Below are 21,796 nucleotides of genomic sequence, written 5' to 3'. Positions count from 1 at the left end.
ATAATGTCGAATAGCTGCTTTAGGAAACGATTTGAACCAGAAACTCCATTAGCAATAACTACTTTTTGGTCAAATTCATCCATCCATCCATCCATCCACCCCCCCCCCCCCCCCCCCCCGTAATAACCGCACAAGTCTTCATGTTACAAATGCACGTGTTATTCAGCTGATTTCATTGTGGAGGGTTGTTCGGTTTAAAACTTATTCACAGCATTAGGGAGAATATTTTTTCTCTTTAGACCAAATCGGCGTATAAGTCAGCAATGCTTTCATCATCAAACGCAATCAAATTCATTTTCAGAATGCTCCTTTGTTCTTAGTTTATAATGACAATTTGAAGCCATTTCATTACATCATAAGACGATAACATGACATGATCATGTAAGCTATACAGCTGTAGAACAGTACACAATCGTTTTCAGTTCTAATTCCCATTGTAAAAGGTGTCTGTGTTTTAAATCAACACTAATTTGAACTCGTGTCTCACTGCCTTGTGCTATGTTCGTTTGCTTGAGTGACTTTAGATCTCTGTGTTGTGTGGACCTGAATTAATTTGTCACATCGTTGTTCATTCAAGCTGCCACTCCTCAGAAACAACCCTGTTTGGAAATACTGAGCAACACCCAGTGTTTGGAAAAGCCCTTATTCCACAGCAACATTATGAAATAGGGTCTAAACAGCCATATACGAGAAAACTGTACAGTCTGCAAGTGTTGCTGAATGTGGCACCACAGAAATAATGGTTTGACTTCTAAAACAACACTATGATTAAAATCCATATTAGATACCCTTTGGCCGCTTTGAACTGCTCTGAAATTAAATACTTTTTGTCAACCTACAGGTTGTGAGGAAACAGATCAAATCTCAAGAAATACAAAACCAGCAGAAGGAAGAACACACCTCCCACTCCTCCGTGTCTGTGAGTAACCGGATAGGAGTGATTGACAGAGCAGCACCAGCTTGGACAAGGTGGGCTTCAACGCATCTCACTCTGAAACGGGAACAGCAGAGGCACAGGGCTACCGTTGTTATGCCAGCATGAAAAAGCTGCTGTGTGATGGCCGAAACAAGCCAACACAAGACAAAGAGGTGTTTACATCAGGAAAAGGAGCAAGGGTTCAACGTTAGTTAAGTTTGTGGTTTAAGAGAGAGGTGAATGAGGTGATTGATGAGGCGATTCCTTCCGTTAGAGAAATGTAAATTGACATTCAACCCTTAGGTGCATTTGCACTTAAAGTCAGTGGTGATTCTTGATCATGTTCAATAAGACTGGTTGTGAAACATTGAATATTTGAATCTAAGACTGAATTTAAACTATAAGTGCTCTGCAAAATCTGAAACATCATTTTCTGCAATCAAAACCAAAGTTTTCACATGACACCAACATAATAAAGGATTAATGACAGTATATTTAGAGGCTTTCTAAATAGAATCTTAAGGGGAAAAAGTGGCTTTTTTTCTCCACATTTACATTTTTCTAAATGTATAAACCATGCTTCAAAGTTCCTGTAGCAGCTGTTTTACCCAGCTAAAACAGCCACTTTGAGACACAGGAGTGCAAGGTTTCTCACACTGATGACCAGGAGACGTAATCCATTGAAGTCCATTTATTTTAAACAAAAAGAAAATTAACATGACAGGATTCCTTCGTCAGCAGGTGGAAAATCTGTCTGCTTCCACACCTGTGTTCAATTCTAGGTTCACTGGCGACATCACAGACCTCTAAAAAAGGGAGTGCCCATTCCACTCAGATTTCTACTCGCTCCCCTAAAAGTCCTCAACTTCCAACCTGCAGCATTCCATTCGCTCTCACAATCCCGGCCCCTAGTGTTTAATTAGGAAAATTAAGCATTATCAAAAAACAACTCAAAATTGAGAGCCATTCACCAGATTACAAACAGTTACTCAGTTTAACTCAGTCTTTTCAGCTCCTGTAGCAGGCACAGTTTGTTCACAGGCCTCTCCTGTGCTGCTCTTTGTTTTCAGCACCACTTTGCGCACTAGTCCTGCAGAATCTGGCATGGTTTGAATGACTCTTCCCATAGTCCATGTGTTTTTTGGCATTGTATTGTCCATTACCAGCACCACATCGCTTGTTTGCAGGTTTCTTCTTTGTGCAGACCATGAAAAAAAAAATTATTTTTGGGCTTTTTATGCCTTTAATGATAGGACAGTTGGAGAGAGACAGGAAGCAGGGGCCAGAGAGAGGGGGAAGACATGCAGCAAAGGGCCGTCCGGTGCGGGACTCGAACCGGAGTTAAGTACTCATGAGTCCACCTGATCCAGAAAAGGTTAGCAAGATATTGTACTTGCCTCCATCTGCATCAGTACAGATAATTTCTGTTGAACACTCCAAGGGGGACAATGGGCTGCATTGTCATTAGAAGTAAGTGATTTGGAGTGAGTGGTTCTAGGTCATGTGGATCATCTGATAACGTTGTTATTGGCCGACCATTAATGATGCTTTCTACTTCGCAGAGGAGTGTATGCAAACTGTCATCAGTGAGGGACTGTTCTTTTAGCAGTGCAGAGAGTATTCTGCGAACAGAGCATATATTCCTCCTTGATGAGAGGCTGATGGACTATTGGAGATCCATTCTATACCTTTCTGTTGCATCTTCTTTTCAATCTGTGATTGGTCCAGGTATTTTAATGCTGCCTTTAATTCTCTGTCAGCACCAACAAGATTTGTGCCATTGTCTGAACGTATGATTTCAACTTGTCCTCTTCTGCTGATGAATCTGCGGAGAGCATTAATGCAGGAGCTAGTATCCAGACTGTCAGCGACCTCAATATGAACAGCCCTGATGGTTAGACAGGTGAACAAGGCGCCATACCTTTTAACTGTGAGCCGGCCCCGTTTAACTTCAAAGGGCCCGAAATAGTCCATACCCACATTAGTGAACGGTGGGTGATCTGGTATTAGGCGATCTTCAGGCAGACTGGCCATTTTCTGCTGTTCAGGCTGTCCATGTAACCTCCTGCATACAATGCACTTAGACAACAATTTTCTGATTTTTGAAGTGACTTGAGGTCTCCAATATTTTTGACGTGTCTTTGACAGGACATAGTTGCGTCCACAGTGCCCTATGCTTTCATGAACATCTTGAAGGATAAGGGAAGCAACCCATGGAGCTGTGCAATCAGCTGTTGCCTCATCATGATGGCTCTTTGATGGGGTGGTCCATGAGGGGGGTCTTCTGACACCACACCTTCTGGTCTGCCTGGGCTGGTTCAGGTGGAGACCCCTGTTCATGGCAATATTGTGCAAATCTGGCATGCCTTCCCTGGGCTATAGAGCAGTTTGCCCCCCGTTGTATCGAGACACACCCACCTGGCCTTCAGCTCAGTGCGCTCCATGACAGCACGGGTGCTTTGATGCGTATATGTGTTTAATCTAGTGCTCCGATTATGTTTGGCAGTCCAGCCATGGCATGAAAGTCCCTCTTAACTTGTACTTGTTGGACAGTGGTGTATGGGGATTTGATGTACCATGGGTGATAAACTGGTGAGAGCTTTGATGACCAAGGGGAGGGCACGACTCACAGAGGACTGGGACACCCCCGATCTGTCTCCAATCTCCCTCTGAAAGGTTCCAGTGGCCAAAAATCCAAGGGTGGTGAGGCTGGTTACGCTTCCCATTGACCTTGTTTTATACAGTCAAATTAACCTTCAATTAGTGCATAATTTAAGTCAAACAGAATAATGTCAGCATAATTATGGGGTATAATGTATATTTATTTATGTTTGCTTCAAAGTAATTACATATACAATCCATTAGTCAAGCAAACTTGATTTGAATAACAGCGGACTATTTTACGAAACTCCTACGACAGGACTGGATCACTCGTAAATTCTGTTTGTACCTGAAAGAAAACGTAAAATACGAAAAGATTGGTGAATGCGCAAATTCTCTTAAATCACTCGTACGCACGATTTAAGAACAAATCTGTGCGTACGAACGGTTCTTGCATGAGGCCCATTGTGAGTACAAACATCATCTCTGGACTTCAAGTAGCAGCACTTGATGAAAATGATTTCATTGAACTTCCAGATGTTATGACACAAAAACTAATGCCTGTTTCAAAGCAAAATGTTCCACAACAGGAGGACATTGACAAGTGGCCATACCTGCAAAGTATCCAGCTCCACAATATAGATGCCGATGTAGATTTGCTCACTGGCACAGATGCACCTAAAGTAATGGAGCCGTGGAACCTGATAAACAGTCAGGATGAAGGCCCATACGCAGTTTGGACCAGAGTTGGATGGGTCATCAATGGTCCCCTTCGGAGTGAAAGGAACAAAACAGGCTGCCATGCTTTCACGACAAACAGGATTTCTGTTGAACATCTGGAACAATGTTGATTGAACAATATAATCATGATTTCAATGAAAAACATCCCAAGAGCAGATGGAAATGTCCAGAGAAGATATCACGTTTATGAATATCAAGAACAATACAACACAATTAATCAATGGACGTTATTGTATTGACTTGCCCTTTAAAGATGAAAATTCCATTTTGCCAGTCAATCGCTGTACTGCAGAGCAACGTCTTTAAAGTTTGAAAAGAAAGTTTGACAAGAGCACCACCTTCAAGAAAGATTACATTGCATTTATGGATGACATGATATATAATGGATATGCTGAAATTGTACTTGATGATCACTTAATGGGCAGTGAGGGAAAAGTGTGGTATCTACCCCACCATGGTGTTTGTCATCCCAGAAAAGGCAAACTGAGAGTTGTTTTTGACTGTGCTGTAACATTCAAGGGGACCTCACTGAACTCCCAGCTGTTACATGGACCTGGTCTTACCAACTCAGTTATGGGAGTTATTGTGCATTTCAGACAAGAGCCAATTGCAGTTATGGCAGATATTCAAGCTATGTTTCACCAGGTCTATGTTCCAGAGAAACATAGAGACTTTCTTCGTTTCCTCTGGTGGCCCAATGGTGACACATCACAAGTTCCACAAGAATATCGGATGACAGTACATCTGTTTGGAGCAGTCTTCTCGCCGAGCTGTGCAAATTATGCATTAAGAAGAACAGCGGAAGACAATGCTCAGCAGTTCCCAGATGAAGTGGTCAGTACAATCAAGCACAATTTTTATGTGGATGAAAAAATGGGCAACTGTGACAGTTGATTCTGTTTCACAAGCATTTCAGTGATCTCATTTCGTTTATTCATCACTTGCAAAAGATCAACTGCATTTGAGATCATTGCATTTAAAGCCTGTGTTGAGGCTGCTCCTGCAGTATTTCTTGCTGGTGGTCCAGTTCTTGGTGACGGGGAAGCTTGTGGGTGTGTGGCCCCAGTGACCGGGTGGCTCTTGTGACAGGTAAGTTGAGAGGGATTTGTGTGCGCTCTTCAGTTTGTCCACTAGATGGCACCATTATACTTACATATTCGTTCATGCCATCCTTGCTTGTCTCTTCAAATTGATTGAGAATTTGTACTTGCACTCCTTTCTCCACTATTGTAGTTTCCAAAGAGAGTCGTTCTAAACGTGCTGTTATTTGTGCTGTTTCAATCTCCATTTGGGATGCTATACGTGCCTTTTGCAGCTCAAATTCTTGTTTTTCTGCTAAAAGTGCAGCCCTTTGCTCCAATGCAGCCAGTGACGCTGCCTTGCTTCACTAACTGAACTAAGTAATTTCCATCACAGGACAGATGTACTAAGATGGGGACTGAAAATGAGGTGATTACAAGACATATGAAACTATATGAGAGGCTAAAGATTATTTAAAGAGTTATGAATGCATGCATATCAGGATAGTTGGTCATTAATCATCTTTAATGGCTTCAGAGTATCCCTCCTCAGCACATTCCCTAATTTCTTTCTTATGGGAACTCATTCACTCATTTTGATTAATTCAATTCAATTTAGTTTTATTCATATGGCGCCAAATTACAACAAATGTCATCTCAAGGCCCTTCTATAATACGGATTGGCAGATTCACTTTCAAAAATAAGAACTTTATGTACAACTGCTCCATATGCAGTTTAATGTACAGGTTGCAGGTCTTGTAGTAGAGACAACAGAATGTGAACACGACATGAAGCCTCAGGAGATTGGACGCATTCCTCCTTTGTCCTGCAATGTAAGCATTAATGTGTGAACTCCAGGTACTGAATGTCTTCTAGGAATTAGAGGAGTGCGCGTTACTATTGCCCAGAGGTGCAACAAAACATTGGAGAAGTCTGTAATCACTGTGTGCTTTGTTCAGCTTGTACAATGCTGGAAGCACAATCAGCGTCCACATTGAGGAATCATGGAACACCCCCCCCCGAGGTGCACAAACCAGAACTATGAATCCTGCTCATTTTCTGCAAACATCATTCTGTTGGTCAAGAAGATAAACTAGCTTTTATGTAGAACAGCAACGTGATCCAAAACAGACTTTAGAAAACCCTTTTCCATTAATTTACAGTCGTCTTGTTCTTGGAAAGTCAGTAGTTTGACAAACAAACATGGATCATCAATAAAAGAATAAATAAAAACATTTTTTTCCTTTTGCTTTTTATTTCACATGCCCAGAGCCAGAGGACATTCTGAATCAGTCCTTATTAAGTTTTGTCACCATCACTATTTGTTCAAATATTTGGTAAGTATCTTTGTGCACATGGCGCTGTCTATGTTTTCCATCAAGCCTATTTTAGCGGAAAACTGACGTCAAAACACCTCTGAACTAATCCCACCCGGCCATCAAACATTTCGCGCGAAAATGGCTGGAAGTGATCACGAGAGCGTCGTGATGTAATAGCTTTAATAGGCGGTCTTTAAAGGTCGCCGTTTTCTATTGGGCTGTAAGATCGAACGCCTCGGACTAAAAAAGGATGTGATTGGTTTGTGTGATTCGGTAGCGCTTTCACTCTAGAGCCCCGCCCACCCACCCCCCCAACAGGAGCTCGCTTGGCTTTCCTGCGCCAGCGGCAGTGTGTCACCGAGGCTGGGCTGCGGCCGGAGAGACCCGGACACTGGGCAATCGCAGATCATTAAGCCCAAGAGTGGCATCGCGGCGGGGCTGAGGGGCTGCCCCAGCGAGTTTTACACTTGAGTACCGTCTTGGTTGGATCCCACGCCTCTCCGTGTCACCACCGCTAGTCCTCCTGATGTCGGATTTCAAGCTCGGGATCGTACGGCTCGGCCGTGTGGCCGGGAAGGTGAGCTGGATCCCAGAGCTGCCATGTGCGGCCGGGGGTGGGCCCGTGGGGATGGCAATAGCCATTGGAAAAAATGGCTGGCGGTGATTAATCGATGGTAGTCAACAGCTTTGGTGATAAATAACCCGCTATGAAATGGGAGTAGTTTAGCTTTACCGTTTTAGCCGCATTTGAGCGGATTAGAGAAGCCGGCCGTGTCGAGTCAGACTGCTCTCCTGAACTCTGCCGCTATCACACAGTCCCGATTCAAGCTAACTCTAGCTAGCATATAGCAGGTTACGTTAGCTGAGAGCCGTTTAAAGGGAAAATGTGCAACAAACGTGGACACAAATGGACTAATAGTGCCGCCATTGCTGTTGATACCGCTCTCGACAGTGTTGAAATTGTTTCTAAATCTTTTAACGGTCAAAAATAGGGATTTCTCTAATCGGCGGCACAGTTAGCAGCACCACGCTAGCCGTGGTATTTGAATCACACTGATAAGTCGGCTAATGAAGAAGCCATTCCCACGCTTTATCAGCTGACTCTTGTGCAGCGTAACAAAGCGCCGGCAGGACAACGCTGTGACCCAAAGCTTCGTGTTTTTTGTTTTTTTTTTGTTTTGGCTTCAGTAACGTGATTATTCTCTCCAGAGGTGTGACGTTGAACGGGGGCTGAATGTTGGTGTAGATCCGCTCCTTCCCACTGGTGTCACAAGACACTCGGATCAACTGTGCGGACAGTTTTGTTTGAGCTGTGACGACTGCAGCTGCACACACCTGCTGACTGGAAGAGCTCATAGCCCCAGTAGGCAGGTGGACGCTTGTTTTGCATTGTTTTTACGCCGGCACGGTCCGCAGACGACAACCTGTCCGAGGAGAAAGTCACGTTGCGTGGTATGTGGGGAACGCCGCCGGCCTCACATACCGCTCTCATGGTGTCGCGGGGCTGCTTTGTCGGTGTCTCATCACGTGCGTTTGTGTGCCAGCTCAGGTAGTTTTGAACTGGGTGAAAGACTGCCTCGTGTCAATGTTGTATCGTGTGTACAGAATTGGTCGATGCAATGATTTGACCTGTCTGCTCGCCCCATTTCCTCCCGATGAAGAGAAAATTTCCAAGAATAGATACCCTCTCTGTTTATGCCGCACACCACGTGCACTGCGAGTTTCCAAACTGAAGTTTGAACACATGCATGCGGCTTATCATTTAAGTGCTGTGGCCCCTGAAAACAGCTGCTTTTTTTTAAGTCTGCGCAAATACCCTCAACATTGGTCTTTGTCCCTTCTTATGTTCTGCAGAAGAGTTCTTAGAATAACGTTTTTAGTAACTTTGTTAAAGCTCAGGGGTTTGACCCGAAGCTAAAACGTTGTTTTCTCTAATTTCAGACAAAATACACTCTGATCGATGAGCAGGACATACCACTTGTGGAAAACTATGCCTTCGAGGTAAAGTGTTGGGTGTTTTTAGCTTTTGTTTGTACCACTTTTTTTTTTTATAATTAGCTCAACGGTGTTGGCACGGTTTGAAACTGCCACCTTATTAAATTTCCAGGCACGCATGGAGGTAGATGCGGATGGCAACGGCGCAAAGATCTTTGCTTATGCATTTGACATTGGCAAAGGCCGCTGGGCTGGACGGCCGCTGCACGAGCTGCTCTGGTAAGTTGTTGTTTTTTTTTGTTTGTTTTTTTGCTTCATAGCAAGTGTGAGACTCTTTCTTGACCTCGGCGTAAAAACATCATGTAGTAGAAATGTGCCACCTCCTCTCCTTTCATAAAGGATTGCACAGCATATTACACACACCCACACAAAGAAAAAGCTCTCTTATTATGACGACAGATTGGACTCTTCTGGGTCAAAGTCTGTTCAAACTTGTCTCTTCATTGTTATCTACCGCGAGGTTGTAAACAGGAGCATCAAACAGGCGAGCATCCTTTAACTGTCCGATCAAAAGTTTTAAGGTGTGTGCCATTCAGGCCGCTTTGGAGCAGTTAGTGAAACCGATAAGATGCTGAGTCTCGCCAGTCCAAGCCGGTGCTCTAGCTCTCATGTCCCCTGAGATTATTTTCCCGCAGGTGTGAGGAAAGCCTCGCATGTGGCTCGTATCCTCAGGAATTCTGTGCGGAGGATCAGGACTTTTTATTCAGCAGTTATTTTGTAATTCCTTGTTCCATTCTGCTCATTTTTACATATGAATTGAAATTGAGCCTTTTCCTTTGATCCACAGATGTGTTTACGTCACAGATGGCTTTATGGCTTTGATTTGAGGCCCTTGAAATGAATGCTCAAATTATTCTGAATGAAACGGGTGTCAAAATCAAAGGGTAGTGGTCTTGTGGTACTTGTGGCAGAATGTCTAATTCATCGGTTTTTACCCAGGGAGAAGCACAGAGGAGGCATTGCCCCTAGTTTTCAAGTCATTCACATCAACTCCGTGACTGTGGACAACCGTCTAGACAACCTACGGCTGGTGCCTGTGGGCTGGAGCCCCAAGCCGGAGGAGATTTCCAGCAAGCAGAGGTAAGTTAGGCGTGCTGCAAAGCACAGAGTGAGGGGAAAAAATAGAATATTTTTTTTTATCGACAGCGAGCGTGTAGAAGTTCAATGACTTGTCTGTAGTTAAAGTTTAAACTTGTGACTAATATTAGTTTCTGTTGTCCAGAGAGCAGTCTCTGTACTGGCTGGCCATCCAGCAGGTCCCAGCCGACCCCGTGGAGGAGCAGTACCTGGAGCTGAGCCGCACACGCTACTACAATGCTAACGGGGAGCTGGTGGAAGAAGAGGAGTGCTCTTGCACCTACTATGAGTGTCATTACCCTCCTTGTTCACTCATTGAGAGGAGGGTATGTACTATATACTGAAGCTTTTGTGAAACGTGTATTATTTTAAAACGGCTCAATGATACGGAGCAAACCATCCACGGGGGAACAACATTAACCTGCTCCTCATTTCTCCACAGCTGCGGGAGTTCAACATCTGTGGTCGCTGCCAGGTGGCGCGTTACTGTGGCTCCCAGTGCCAGCAGAGGGACTGGCCCGCCCACAAGAAGCAGTGTCGCGAGCGCAAGCGGGTGCTGGCTCTGGAGTCGGAGCCTGAACGATGATCTGCCCTCATCCTCGGCCGGGAGAGGAGGAGGGCGAACGGGAGGGGGCGGGGGGGGTGAGATGGACAAAGTGGAAAAATTGGGGAACTCGCTGACAAACGACAGAGGACAATATTGATCGGTTGGTTGATTGACTGATTGACAGTTCGTGGGGTAAGAAGATGGAGGAGGGGAAGGTGAACAAAGCAAAGACATCTGCCTCTTCCCAGAACTCGTAATTCTCCATAGCTTGCTTTCATGTGGATGTTGGAAAGGTTTTTTTTTGTTTTTTCCTGTATTGTTCTCGAGGAAGGAGAACCTCGAGCTCAACCTGCTGCTATGGTTTTGTAAGCGATGGGGGGGAGGGGGGGTTAAAAGTTGTCTTGTTGACGGACTGGACAAGCTTCGTTGGACCACAGTCGAACAGACCGTCATCGTCATTCACTTTTTTTCCTCCACCCAGCCGCTGGGTGTCACAACGCCTGCGTTAACGGGGGACCTCGGGGCTACAGTACCTGTTGCTCAGCTGGTACAACGGGACATGGACCTTTTCACTGTATCGCTCCCTCTCTGACCTCTTGTGCACACGGCTGCTATGTTCATGGTCATTGACACCATAGCCGCCTCCCTGTCTTGCCGTACTCCTCACACAGCCCAACTACAACACACATTTCACCAATTTCACTGATTGGGTCACACTACCAGTATTGAGTGTGTGTGTGCGCGCACATGGATGTATGTACTGAAGGACATAAAAATGGTCGCTGCGGCTTGTATGTCGGGTTAATGTGCGTCTTTGCTCTGAAAGGGGGCCGTATTACCCAATTTTAAATGTCCTATTTAATCTGAAATTGGTGGTTTAGAAACATTTTCACTGTTCTACAATAAAGTAGCTGCCAAATAAATGTTTAATTTTGTACTAGAAGATTTCTTGAACATTTTCTTTTCCTTTCTTTAAATTGGTTTGATCAGGTTTGTTCTGTTGTTTTACTTCTCCATACAACGCTGGATCTGTTCCATATTTAAGTATCTGCCTTTTTGAAGCTCTTTAGTTGTTATTAAAAGCAAAGAAAAAAAGAATCTGGTCCTGACATTACTCTTGACAGGCCTTTTCATTGCCCTGTTTAAAACGACGCACTGATGGCAGGAGAAGAAACTCTTATTGTGTATCACGCATGGTGATTTCACGTTTGGCACGACTAACCCTGCTGGTGTTCTCGTAAGAATTATCTCTACCAAAGTCTGCTTTTACCTTCTGTAACGTGACACTCCCATCATCTGGTTTAAATCCCTCCATCACTCAGTGTACTGCTTTTTTGTTTGTTTTTTTTGTTTGTTTGTTTTTCCAACTGTAGTTTTCCATCTGCAGGTTTATGGTCTGTCTGCGTCTGCTGGTCCGAGAGGTTTCCTCGTGCGATAGTGTGAGGCTCTACGGGGTGGGGGGTATTTTTTTTAAGAAATTTTATCAATGGAGCTATATTTATTTAAAACGTTTGATTGTGAAACTTGTTGGTGATATTTGAAGGCGAACGTTATCAGAAGGGGTCGTTGTGGGACCTTTTTTTTTTTTTTTTTTCGGGGGAGGGGGGGTTGTTGATTATTATTTTCTTTTTTGTACTTTTCTCTCCTGGTCCTGAATGAATGAGCAAGTCGTCCTCAGTGTTTCCCTTCCAGATTTTCCACGAAAACACTGCACACCATCATTGTCACTAAAAAATCTTCCACGTGGGGGACGTGTTGGAGTGGAAACTTGAATCCCCTCCCCCACCTCCAGAGCTTTAGTGTCATTTTTGGACTGATTGTATCTGCTTTTGTTTCCTAAGACCTGACGAAGTGAACATTATTTGTCGACTTCATCCTCAACTGCCTGGCTTCCTTGTATTACCTACGACGCACACCCACAAACTGTGTCCTCTTGTGTCTTAGTTGAGGAGTCCACACACTTAAGCATGTATTTCACACGTGTACATGTGACTTGCTTGTTTTCGTTTGTGTGTGTGAACAGGTTTTCAACACTGCACTAAATTCTGGATCCCATGTTAGCGTTCTTGTCATAGATGGTTTGGGAGGGGTGTGATATTTTTTTTTAAATGGAGTGTACAGATTGTGTCTGAAATCTTGTTTGTTTGTTTTTTTTCTTTTTTTCTAAAGATATAAGCATTAATCACCTAGAAATAAAGAGCTACAATATGTGAATGGAAGTACAGTTGGGGAAGCTGCTTTTCCATTGTAAAATGATAATAAAATTAAATGAACCTCATTTGTTGCCGTTTGCTCGGTGTGAGTGCAGGACGTCATTCTTCTAACACTTTCAACATATAGGTCTAGTTATGAAGTTGGCATGATATCCACATAGAGCTAAAATAATGATTATTTTAAGTATAGATTTGTATTTATTTTGGTGGAAGACCACCGACACTGGTGTGAGACCGAAAGAAGAAGATGGGAGTGAAAAGTGGCCCCCGGGAATTAAGTTTGATTTCCAGAAAAAAAAAAAAAAAGATAAAATTTCACATATTTTGAGTATTTTCTAAATTTGTGGGGGGGGCAAGTGGTAAGCACTGTCGTCTGTTTCAAACCTCAGCCTACCTCCGTGTTCGTATCTGCCCACGTGGTTCTAGATCCAGTCCGTCAATGAGGACTAACCGCTGAGCCAAGTTTTGTTTTGTTTCAAATGTAGATGACAATGGAATGCAGGGATTTGTGGTTTTCCACTCAAACTTACCGTTTCAACAAAAATACAATAAAGACAGTATGTCAAATATTAAAACTCTTAAGTATGCGCTCATTTTTTAATTTGACGTCAGCTTTTATTTGATCAAGTTTGGCAAAGAGAAAACAGAAGAGCTGAAAATTAAAATGCCAGAAAAAACATCATTTTATGAACGAGCTTTACAAAGTTTTGTCACAAAAACACACGATTTTAAACTCTCAGTCGCTGATTAGGCCTTTCAGTAAGATCCTAGAAATGTAGATGAGATACCGCTCTAACAACTAAAGATGTCATATGTCAAAATGGCTTGGATATCCTCTGATCTTTGTTTTTTTTTTTTTTAACACAATGTTAATGTCTTATTTGAAAAGTAGCTGGAAATGCCACACACCTTAAGTGATATGAAGAAACAGTATTTATTCATGTATGATGAGTAGTAATATAAATCAGGGTACATATTCAAGTAAAACTACAGCAAAACTATTTGAGTACATATCACCTGGGCCTGTATGAGAGAGAAACAGCTCAATGTGTCACCGCTGTCACCATCTTCAAACAGAGAGTGCTGCTTTGTTAGATTTTGTTCTTTATTGTGCGTAACAAGTAACAGATGTGCTGCTTGGCGGTGACCGTCTGGTAACATTATCCTCTGTGTTGTTACTTGTCTCAGCAGTGGTTGCATTCTCACCATCTGCCTCTTCCAGTCGTCTCCAGGACTCTTTGGTTCTTTTATGTCTTAAACGTAATGCTCTTGTAGCGATTGGCTTCTTTTTATGTTCAAGTTTACTCGGGAATAGATGCCTCGTTTTTTTTTCCATGGTTCGAGGAAGAATGACTTTAAACACAAACACCAACGTGTAAAAAGAAGTCACGGTGCGCATTCAACAAAATGGTGGCTGTGCTGAAGTATGTAGCTTGCATTATGTCATTTGCGTTGAAATTTTGCATTTCAACGAGCCATTGACTGAAAGGCCAAAATGTTTTTGTTGTGTTGAGGAAGGTACAACTTGCATGCAAAGTTGTACCTTCACAAGTTTAGGACTTGTGGAGAAGTGAAGATGGGTGTGTTTGTTTGTTTTTTGCAGAGAAAGAGTCCAAACAAGAGTCGAAAGAAGCTAAATTTCCTCTTTCACCGTGACTTCATACACTTTCAACCTCCCACTTGTGCAAAATCTCGCCATAACTTGTTTTAAGTGTGTGGCCCTCGCTCACTCATGCAGACCATGATTGGTAACAAAAGCCAAAATCCATCAAAATTTGTCCAAAAGTTGGGGACACGGATGCAATCTTGATCACCTTGGTTCCAAAGTAGAGAGAAGAGAGAGAAGAAACTCACTTTGCAACATCTGAGTAAAGTTGTCTTTCTGCCTTTTTGAAAAAGAGTGAAACCACAACCTACTGCAGGTTTAAACTGACATCAAGTGTGTATGTAGTTTACTGGGCAGAAATGAACTTACACAACTTCTGCTCATATAGTTGTTGTTAGCTACCATGGAATGTTTAACTAAGGCTGCATGATAAGGGGATGCTGTATCACTCTTTCACAGCAACCATTCTTTGACATGAAGTGCTGCGGTTAACACGGGTGTTGGTTAATGTGATCAGCTACTGTGTTAAGATACTATTTCATGTCAAAATGCATTATATAGATATTTTCTTTGCATTATATTTGACGTGATAGTCCTATTTTAATCAGTATAAATGTATAAACTGTAGTATAGATTACTACACGTGTCAAAGATCACTATTTTACTTCAAGTAGTAATACTTCCTGTCTTTGCTATACACATGAGATACCCTGTATACCAAAAGTAAAAAGAAAATAGCTATCACTTGAATGCCTTCAGTCAACAGTGGTTCATATATATCATGTTTAAAGGGGAACTCCGGGGCATTTGAAGCGCAATCCCATTGCTAGAGGTTGTCAAATACTTACAGTAGGACACAGACTGGTGCAAATCGGCGCTCCCTGTGCGGCGATTTCGCTGTTTGCGCAGCCTGTCGCCAAATACGTGGTGGCCAAGGGGCAAGTGCTAAACCTTCCACGTAAAACAACAACTTGCACACTGCAGAAACGTCACATCACTTTATAAACCACCTGACAATAAAGTCACAAGCCTTATCATCAAAACCATATGCATGGTTCTCACATTACTGGCATGGGGACGTTACAAAACAACTTTATAAACAGCATGTCACTTACCGGTTGTCGGTATGCGCGCGCATGTGAAAGCCCAAAAGAGTCAATGGACGATAATCCCATATACAAAACAATTATCTTCTCTAGAAAAACTGCGTTCAAGTATTTAAAACATTACAACAATACATGCCCAGTAATATTATTGTAATGTTTTAAATACTTGAACGCAGTTTTTCTAGAGAAGATAATCGCTTTGTATATGGGAGTATCGTCCATTGACTCTTTTGGGCTTTCACATGCGCGAGCATACCGACAACCGGTAAGTGACATGCTGTTTATAAAGTTGTTTTGTAACGTCCCCATGCCAGTAATGTGAGAACCATGCATATGGTTTTGATGGTAAGGCTTGTGACTTTATTGTCGGATGGTTTATAAAGGGGTGTGACGTTTCTGCAGTGTGCCAGTTGTTGTTTTACGTGGAAGGTTTAGCACTTGCCCCTTGGCCACCACGTATTTGGCTAGCATGACAGGCTGCGCAAACAGCGCAATCGCCGCACAGGGAGCGCCGATTTGCACCAGTCTGTGTCCTACTGTCAGTATTTGACAACCTCTAGCAATGGGATTGCGCTTCAAATGCCCCGGAGTTCCCCTTTAAGATTATTGTCAGAATGATAAACAGCATATTTTCTTTTTTGTTTTGTATGTCATGTAACGTCTTTTAAAATCCATCCATTTTCTATACCCGCTGAATCCGTTCGTGGGGTCGCGGGGGGGCTGGAGCCTATCCCATCGGTCATCGGGCGAGAGTCAGGGTACACCCTGGACAGGTCGCCAGGTCGTGCATGTTTTTGGACAGTGGAAGGAAGCCGGAGTACCGGAGAGAGTCTTTTATAATAACTTCTTTATTTACTGTATTTTCTAAGATGGCTATGTTGTGATTAATTATATCCATATTTCAACATTTCACTGGCCTTTTCTGTATTATCCCTTAATTCTTGTTTCATTATGCTGCAGTACCATGTTCCTTCCTTTAGGTGTTGCTACTGTTTTACACAGACTGCTCTTCATCTGCATTTCTTGGTCTTCGACGCGGAAGTGTCATAACAGTACGGACAGTACACTTATGTACACAACCTGGACGTGAGCTAATGTGGCTTTTCACTTAAGACTTTTGGCTACAGCTTTATAGTATTTGGCAACATGGTCAATATCGGTCTGCAGAAGGTAGACGACGCGTTAGTAGCAAAACACCCGGTGAGTTTTTCTTTTATTCTTTCGGAGGCCGCTGATCTCTGGAGGACATTTACTTTTTAAAAAACAGATAATTAGCTACCGTACATGTTGACACCTCAGTAATGTACCAGAAGAATGCATAGACATGTTTTAGAGGCTCAGTCGTGCAGTGAAAGTTGTTTTTTATGCGATATTTTTGTGTCTCTCAGGGGTTACAGACCTACACTGCCTGTCAGTCTCATGCCTTCATGAAGGGGACTGGGAGCTTCATACTGGGTAATGTTAACATCACTTTCGCCGTGTGTCTAAATCAGTCACTTGATGTAGTAACGGCACTTTTTACTGACCATCTAAATGCCACACGTCCATCCACGGAGACAAAACAGGAATGAAACAACCCACCAGTCATTTGTAACCTGTGTGTACCACAGGAGGGAGCTTGTACTCTTTGAATGCTTCTGGTATAAACAACCACGAAGACACCGACTGTGTCGTCAAAACGTTTAAATAACAACACGAACCCTTACTCTCTATTTAAGCTTTAACGTGATGAGTTTTCCATCCCATAGAGGTCATAGTTGTGTATATGCCCGCTGTACAAAATTAATTGCTGTTCAAATTCCTTTAAGAGAGAAATTCAACTCTTCCAGGTGCTCTGTAGAGTTCAAGCTCCAACGACAGACAGGTGGGAGACTAATAAACAGAGGAAGCTGAATAAATGAATTGAGAAATGCAGATTTCGTGTGCATTTTAGGTACAATTGAGCACTTAACATCCGATCATTGTCTGTGATTAAAATGTAAGCAGGTCCAGGTGGTAACAAGAAAATACCTAAATGCTTTGAAAAAGGGTTTATTTGTGGGGCATAGACAGAAGGAGCTTTGGTCATAGAGACGGGCTCAATGACTAAACTGACTTCAGTGTGGTCAATGGTGAGCGTTTGATTTCTGCGATGCTCATGTGTTAGTGTGAAATGCTAGTAAAAACCAAAGAGCAACTCTTCGTGTAAATGAGAATGTCAGTGCAGGACACCATCAGACTGGAAAACAATTACACATAAGTGTGTATTACAGTAGGGCTGTTGTTCATACACCTCTCATCACAAAGATTAATGCTCATCTGAGAACCTAGTGGTGCAAAAACCAAAAGCGCTGGACTGAAGATGTGGGGAAAGGTGATCTCGAATGAGACGTTCCTCACAGTTCTCTGGAACGAGTGGGCATAAAGCATGAGAATGGTACAGCTACAGATGCTTGACCCCTACAGTAAGAGGATCCAGTGGTTCCACTACGGTGTTGGGAACATTTTGCTGGCATGGTTTGGGTCGGCTTGTCCCCTCAGAAGGCAAAGTCACTGCATATCAATACAAAGTTGTTCTGATTGATCACCTTCATCTTGTAATGAAACATCGCGCTTCTCATGGGAGTGGTCTCCTGACGGATGACAATACCCCCTTCAATCGAGCTCCAGGGCGCTACCAGGAGTTTGATGAGTGCGAGATCGATGGGAATCGTGTGCTAGGGTCTTCACTCTCGCCAGATCTTACACAGCTGAACTCATGAGCGAGATATTGGACTGACCTCTCAGGCGTCGTTCTATACAACCATAATTGAAAAATTATAAATGTATTCCTTCACCATAAAGTGAAGGAATATCTTTAGGAGAAATGGTTTCCCATCCCTTTAGTGGAGTTCACAGATATGTAGAATAGAGGCCTACCGAGGCCTTCTTCAGGTCCCTTGTATTGTTTTCTTTCTTACTTTGGAAAGTATTCTTTGCTGTAGTTTTTCCACAACAAACAAACTTAATTTAGTGTAGAAACAGAAAAGAAGCCATATTTAAAAAGAAGAAGAAGAAAAAAAAATCACTATTGAGCTCGTAGCATTTGAGCTAAGTATTTGACCTCTCCTGTGCTGCTGTTACAGGTACTGCGGGATTATTTGCCATTCAGAAGGTTCTACAGAAGAAGCTTCCTTATCCTCTTCAATGGAATCTACTAATTTCAATAAGTGAGAAGTGAAACATTTAAAAAAAAAAAAAATTGATGAATACATTTTGTTACATCTGCACGGCCTCTGTATCCTCCGCCTGCCTGATTTGTCACCTCCCCTCCGTCCTCTCTCAGTGGCGTCATCAGTGGGCAGTTACGCAGTGACTCGCTGGGAAACGCAGAAGTGCACAGACCTTTGGTTGCTGATAGAGACGGGAAGAGTCCCAGACAGATCGCCACCACTAGGTAAGAGTATTCTCATGGCCAGCGCTGGAAAATAAAGAACATTTTGTGGAGGTTATGATCCCCATCGATCTTGTTTTAAGTGAAGATGCAATAGTGTCCTGGGCCATTTAGTCTCTACAGACTGAGCAGTATGGATTCTGTTCTTGGGTCTTGATCGACTAATTAAAGAGAGTTTTCAGTCTTGTATGCTTTATATTTTCTTTACTCTGTATTTGTCTTTCAGTACCTCAATCAGAGGAATCAAAAGGATCTCAGAAGACCAAATATGGCGACGTAATGGATTGAACATAGCTTTTCTTCGAACATGGCTCATCTTCGCTGACGGTTTTACTGAAAATATACACAGCAAAAGCTTGCTTGAGAAAGTTCTTTCTGTATTTAATTGGAATGTTTTTCATATTTCTTTCTCATGTAAGACACAAGTGTCAATTTTTATTATTATTATATTTTGGTTTTTAGAGGTTGTGGAGGTTTTGAATTGCATAACAGCATTACCCGGTGGATTAAAAGATGGGTTCCCTAAATCGCTGGTCAAGAATTAGTTTGGGCCTTTGGCCGAAATTGGATATTAAAGCTTGTGATCCGGTATTATCGTGCAGATGTGTTGGTTTGTCATGCGACAGAATTAACCGTGAACTACCAGAACCAGCCACTGGTTGTCACCCTTGACCTCGTGTGACCCGCAGAATTGTGTGTTGGCGCCCTCGTTTGGGTCACGGAGGAGTCAAACCAGTTAATGAGCGGTTTCTGTTTTGAAGGATATAATCTCAAGAACAAACAGAAATGTAAGGTCAATACAGAGCAAATCTTTGTGGAGCAGTTATTTTAAACCAATTTACTACTCCTACTTTCATCTGCTTTAGGCTCATTCACCTGTCATGTGTTCAGTGGAGCTGAAATGAGCCCTGCAATGTTAATAGTTATTGAAGAATCAGTGGATGAAGCAGTGTATGTCTCTGCCATATTTGATGTGTTCTCTGCTTGCATCCTACCACTAACCTTAGCGTTTTACTGCTGAGTTTGCCTCATCAACATGTGAAAACAACCTAACTCTTTGTTGTATTTCATTTCAGTTAGTAGTAAAAACATCTGATACAATAAAGACTGAAAAATAACATTGTCATGATGTTTTTTAGCACTTGAATATTCATACAAAATAGACAGAGTGAAAGGAAAACATTTATCTTTTATCGTTTACCTCATTTAGTGTGTTTTGACCAATTTAGGTTAAAGAATAGGCTCACTTAGGACTTGGAGTTATTTTAGTCAAAACAAGTTACAGAGTTGCACTCTAGAAAATTGATCCTAGTTTATTCCAGTGTCATTGTTTTCTGCTGCAAATTCCAGAAACCAAGTTTTTTTTTTTTTTCTTCTGTTTTCTCATGATGCCTTTAGTTTAACAAAAACTGTTCTTTTGTCCTCCTGAAAGGCCAAGCAGAGCATTTCCTCGTCGTTTTCCCCTTAACGAGCACACACCAGAGCAGGGAAAGAGAGTTATATTTAATCATTCTGAAATCCGATAAAACACTGATACCGTAAAGGTTTTGCAGGACTTCACGCCAGAGTAGTGCCACAGCACATTAATTCAATACTTTTCCATACCAGCTCTAAGAACTCTATGAAGGATGCTCACATCGAAGTTCCTTCGGGATTCTTCCGGATCCATTCCCCGCGCTTCAGCTGTGAGTATACTGTAAACGGCTGTGTATGCAAAATAATGTCTCCGATGAACGTAATGTAAATTATGACAGTAGCCTATTTACAGAACAACAACATAACCCACAGATTAATCCTGTCCTCATCCACACAGACAAAGACAGCCATGTTAGTGGGTAGTAATCTTTATTTTGAAAAAATAGGGCAACATACTCCAAGAGAAATAATCGTTCCCAGAATGATGCTCAAACCAACTGCACTGTATCAGTTTTAACATTGATATAGTGTGTGGGATTTACTGTATACCCGCCTCTTAAAACAGCTGCAAATGTCATACATCAAGTAACTCCCAAATCTTTGTCGTGCATTTGCTGATTTAGTGGAAAGAAACCCTGCACCATCACGCTGGATGCAAAGAAATGGTCGAAAAGAGCAAAAATGATAGGAGCACACGCACAAAAAAAGAGCACAGCAGTGTAAATCCACACTGCTCCTTGACTCAAACAATTTCCAGCTACATTTGCAACAGAGAGAGAAAAACACAGCAGATCTTGTATTACCCAGACTCATCTGCCATTTCCATAAAAATGCAACTACAGAAGACCACATAAACACCGAAAACCCAAACACGGATTAAATCCCCTGTTCCGATTTCAACTTGTATACTGAAGAGAGGCCTTCACTGAGATTCTGTTAAACTGCAGACTCGTTACAGTAACTACAGTCTGAAAAAAGTCCTGCAGGGAATGGATGCAGGTAGGAGCTTGATTTCCAAGATTTTGACGTTTTGAATGAGGAGGTGAAGCTTTACTGAAATACGGTCCGTGCAAAATTACTTCTGAGGGGCAAACTTGTCGGGAGAAGATGATGTGATTGGCCTCATTCGGCTTTTCAAAGCGGCACTCCAGTTTTCTTTTTTGCTGAGCTGTACTTGTTTGTAATAATAAGGTATTAGTAACATAAAGTCTGCACCATGCAGTGCAATCCATTGAAACAATAGAGCCTTTGAAGCATGCTTTAATATCTCAAGCGAATACAACAAGCAAAGTCCAAGCCTCTTGACACGTGCAGAGCAGTAACTCACACCACTACAGTGAAAATGAGAGTAACACAAAATGGTTTGTGCTTCGTTTTCATATTCCTTTCCTCCATTCAGCCTGAATCCACCCCCACTCTTAATTCCTCCTGCTCTCGTCCTCCCACTTTAATTCAAATCTGATTTAACACCTCTAAGATTGGAAAGGTTTGAAGTCTCTTTCTGGCCTCATTAAATGAATAAGCTCTCAAATTCTCTGTCACGTGCACACTGATACTGCTGGAGGGGGAGATGTAGAGAAACAGACAGCAAACCGGAGATAATGAGGCAAGAGGCTTTGTGAGATGACTGACTGGGCAGCAGAGCAGAGGAGGAGCGTGCATGTCCAAAAAAAACAGTGGCAGGATGGACTGGCCTTCTGGCATGCTTGGTAAACACTGGTATGGTTTGCCAGTATTTGACAAGCATGTGTGAATGTTTGATTTTTTTGGGGTTTTTTTTTTTGGCTGTGCCAATAGTCATGCACGTGTGTGACATTACAAAAGGAA

At 42.5% G+C, this 21,796-nt stretch overlaps 2 protein-coding genes across 2 annotated transcripts; both read left to right on the top strand.

Moving 5' to 3' along the window:
• The first annotated feature begins 6,896 nt into the window (after positions 1-6,896).
• Positions 6,897-12,494, top strand: zmynd19 (zinc finger, MYND-type containing 19). Its single transcript, XM_075456072.1, has 6 exons — positions 6,897-7,174; positions 8,539-8,598; positions 8,705-8,811; positions 9,532-9,672; positions 9,815-9,995; positions 10,112-12,494. Exons 1-6 carry the CDS (start codon positions 7,124-7,126, stop codon positions 10,253-10,255), a joined length of 684 nt encoding a protein of 227 aa, XP_075312187.1. The 5' UTR covers positions 6,897-7,123; the 3' UTR covers positions 10,256-12,494.
• Positions 12,495-16,177: 3,683 nt separating this feature from the next.
• Positions 16,178-19,658, top strand: tmem141 (transmembrane protein 141). Its single transcript, XM_075455394.1, has 5 exons — positions 16,178-16,341; positions 16,530-16,596; positions 18,246-18,329; positions 18,446-18,556; positions 18,780-19,658. Exons 1-5 carry the CDS (start codon positions 16,288-16,290, stop codon positions 18,839-18,841), a joined length of 378 nt encoding a protein of 125 aa, XP_075311509.1. The 5' UTR covers positions 16,178-16,287; the 3' UTR covers positions 18,842-19,658.
• The last annotated feature ends 2,138 nt before the right edge of the window (positions 19,659-21,796 follow it).

The sequence above is a fragment of the Odontesthes bonariensis genome, chromosome 22 (genome assembly GCF_027942865.1).
Source record: "Odontesthes bonariensis isolate fOdoBon6 chromosome 22, fOdoBon6.hap1, whole genome shotgun sequence".
Lineage (NCBI taxonomy): Eukaryota > Metazoa > Chordata > Actinopteri > Atheriniformes > Atherinopsidae > Odontesthes > Odontesthes bonariensis.
Note: the sequence above shows the minus strand (reverse complement) of the source record. Positions and strands in the feature narration are given on the sequence as shown.

Coding starts and splice junctions, on each gene's coding strand:
- tmem141 (XM_075455394.1), top strand. CDS start 16,288: ATGGTCAATATCGGTCTGCAGAAGGTAGACGACGCGTTAGTAGCAAAA. Junction 16,597..18,245: donor GACTGGGAGCTTCATACTGG/GTAATGTTAACA, acceptor CTGCTGTTACAG/GTACTGCGGGATTATTTGCC. Junction 18,330..18,445: donor GAATCTACTAATTTCAATAA/GTGAGAAGTGAA, acceptor GTCCTCTCTCAG/TGGCGTCATCAGTGGGCAGT.
- zmynd19 (XM_075456072.1), top strand. CDS start 7,124: ATGTCGGATTTCAAGCTCGGGATCGTACGGCTCGGCCGTGTGGCCGGG. Junction 8,599..8,704: donor TGGAAAACTATGCCTTCGAG/GTAAAGTGTTGG, acceptor TTAAATTTCCAG/GCACGCATGGAGGTAGATGC. Junction 9,673..9,814: donor GAGATTTCCAGCAAGCAGAG/GTAAGTTAGGCG, acceptor TCTGTTGTCCAG/AGAGCAGTCTCTGTACTGGC.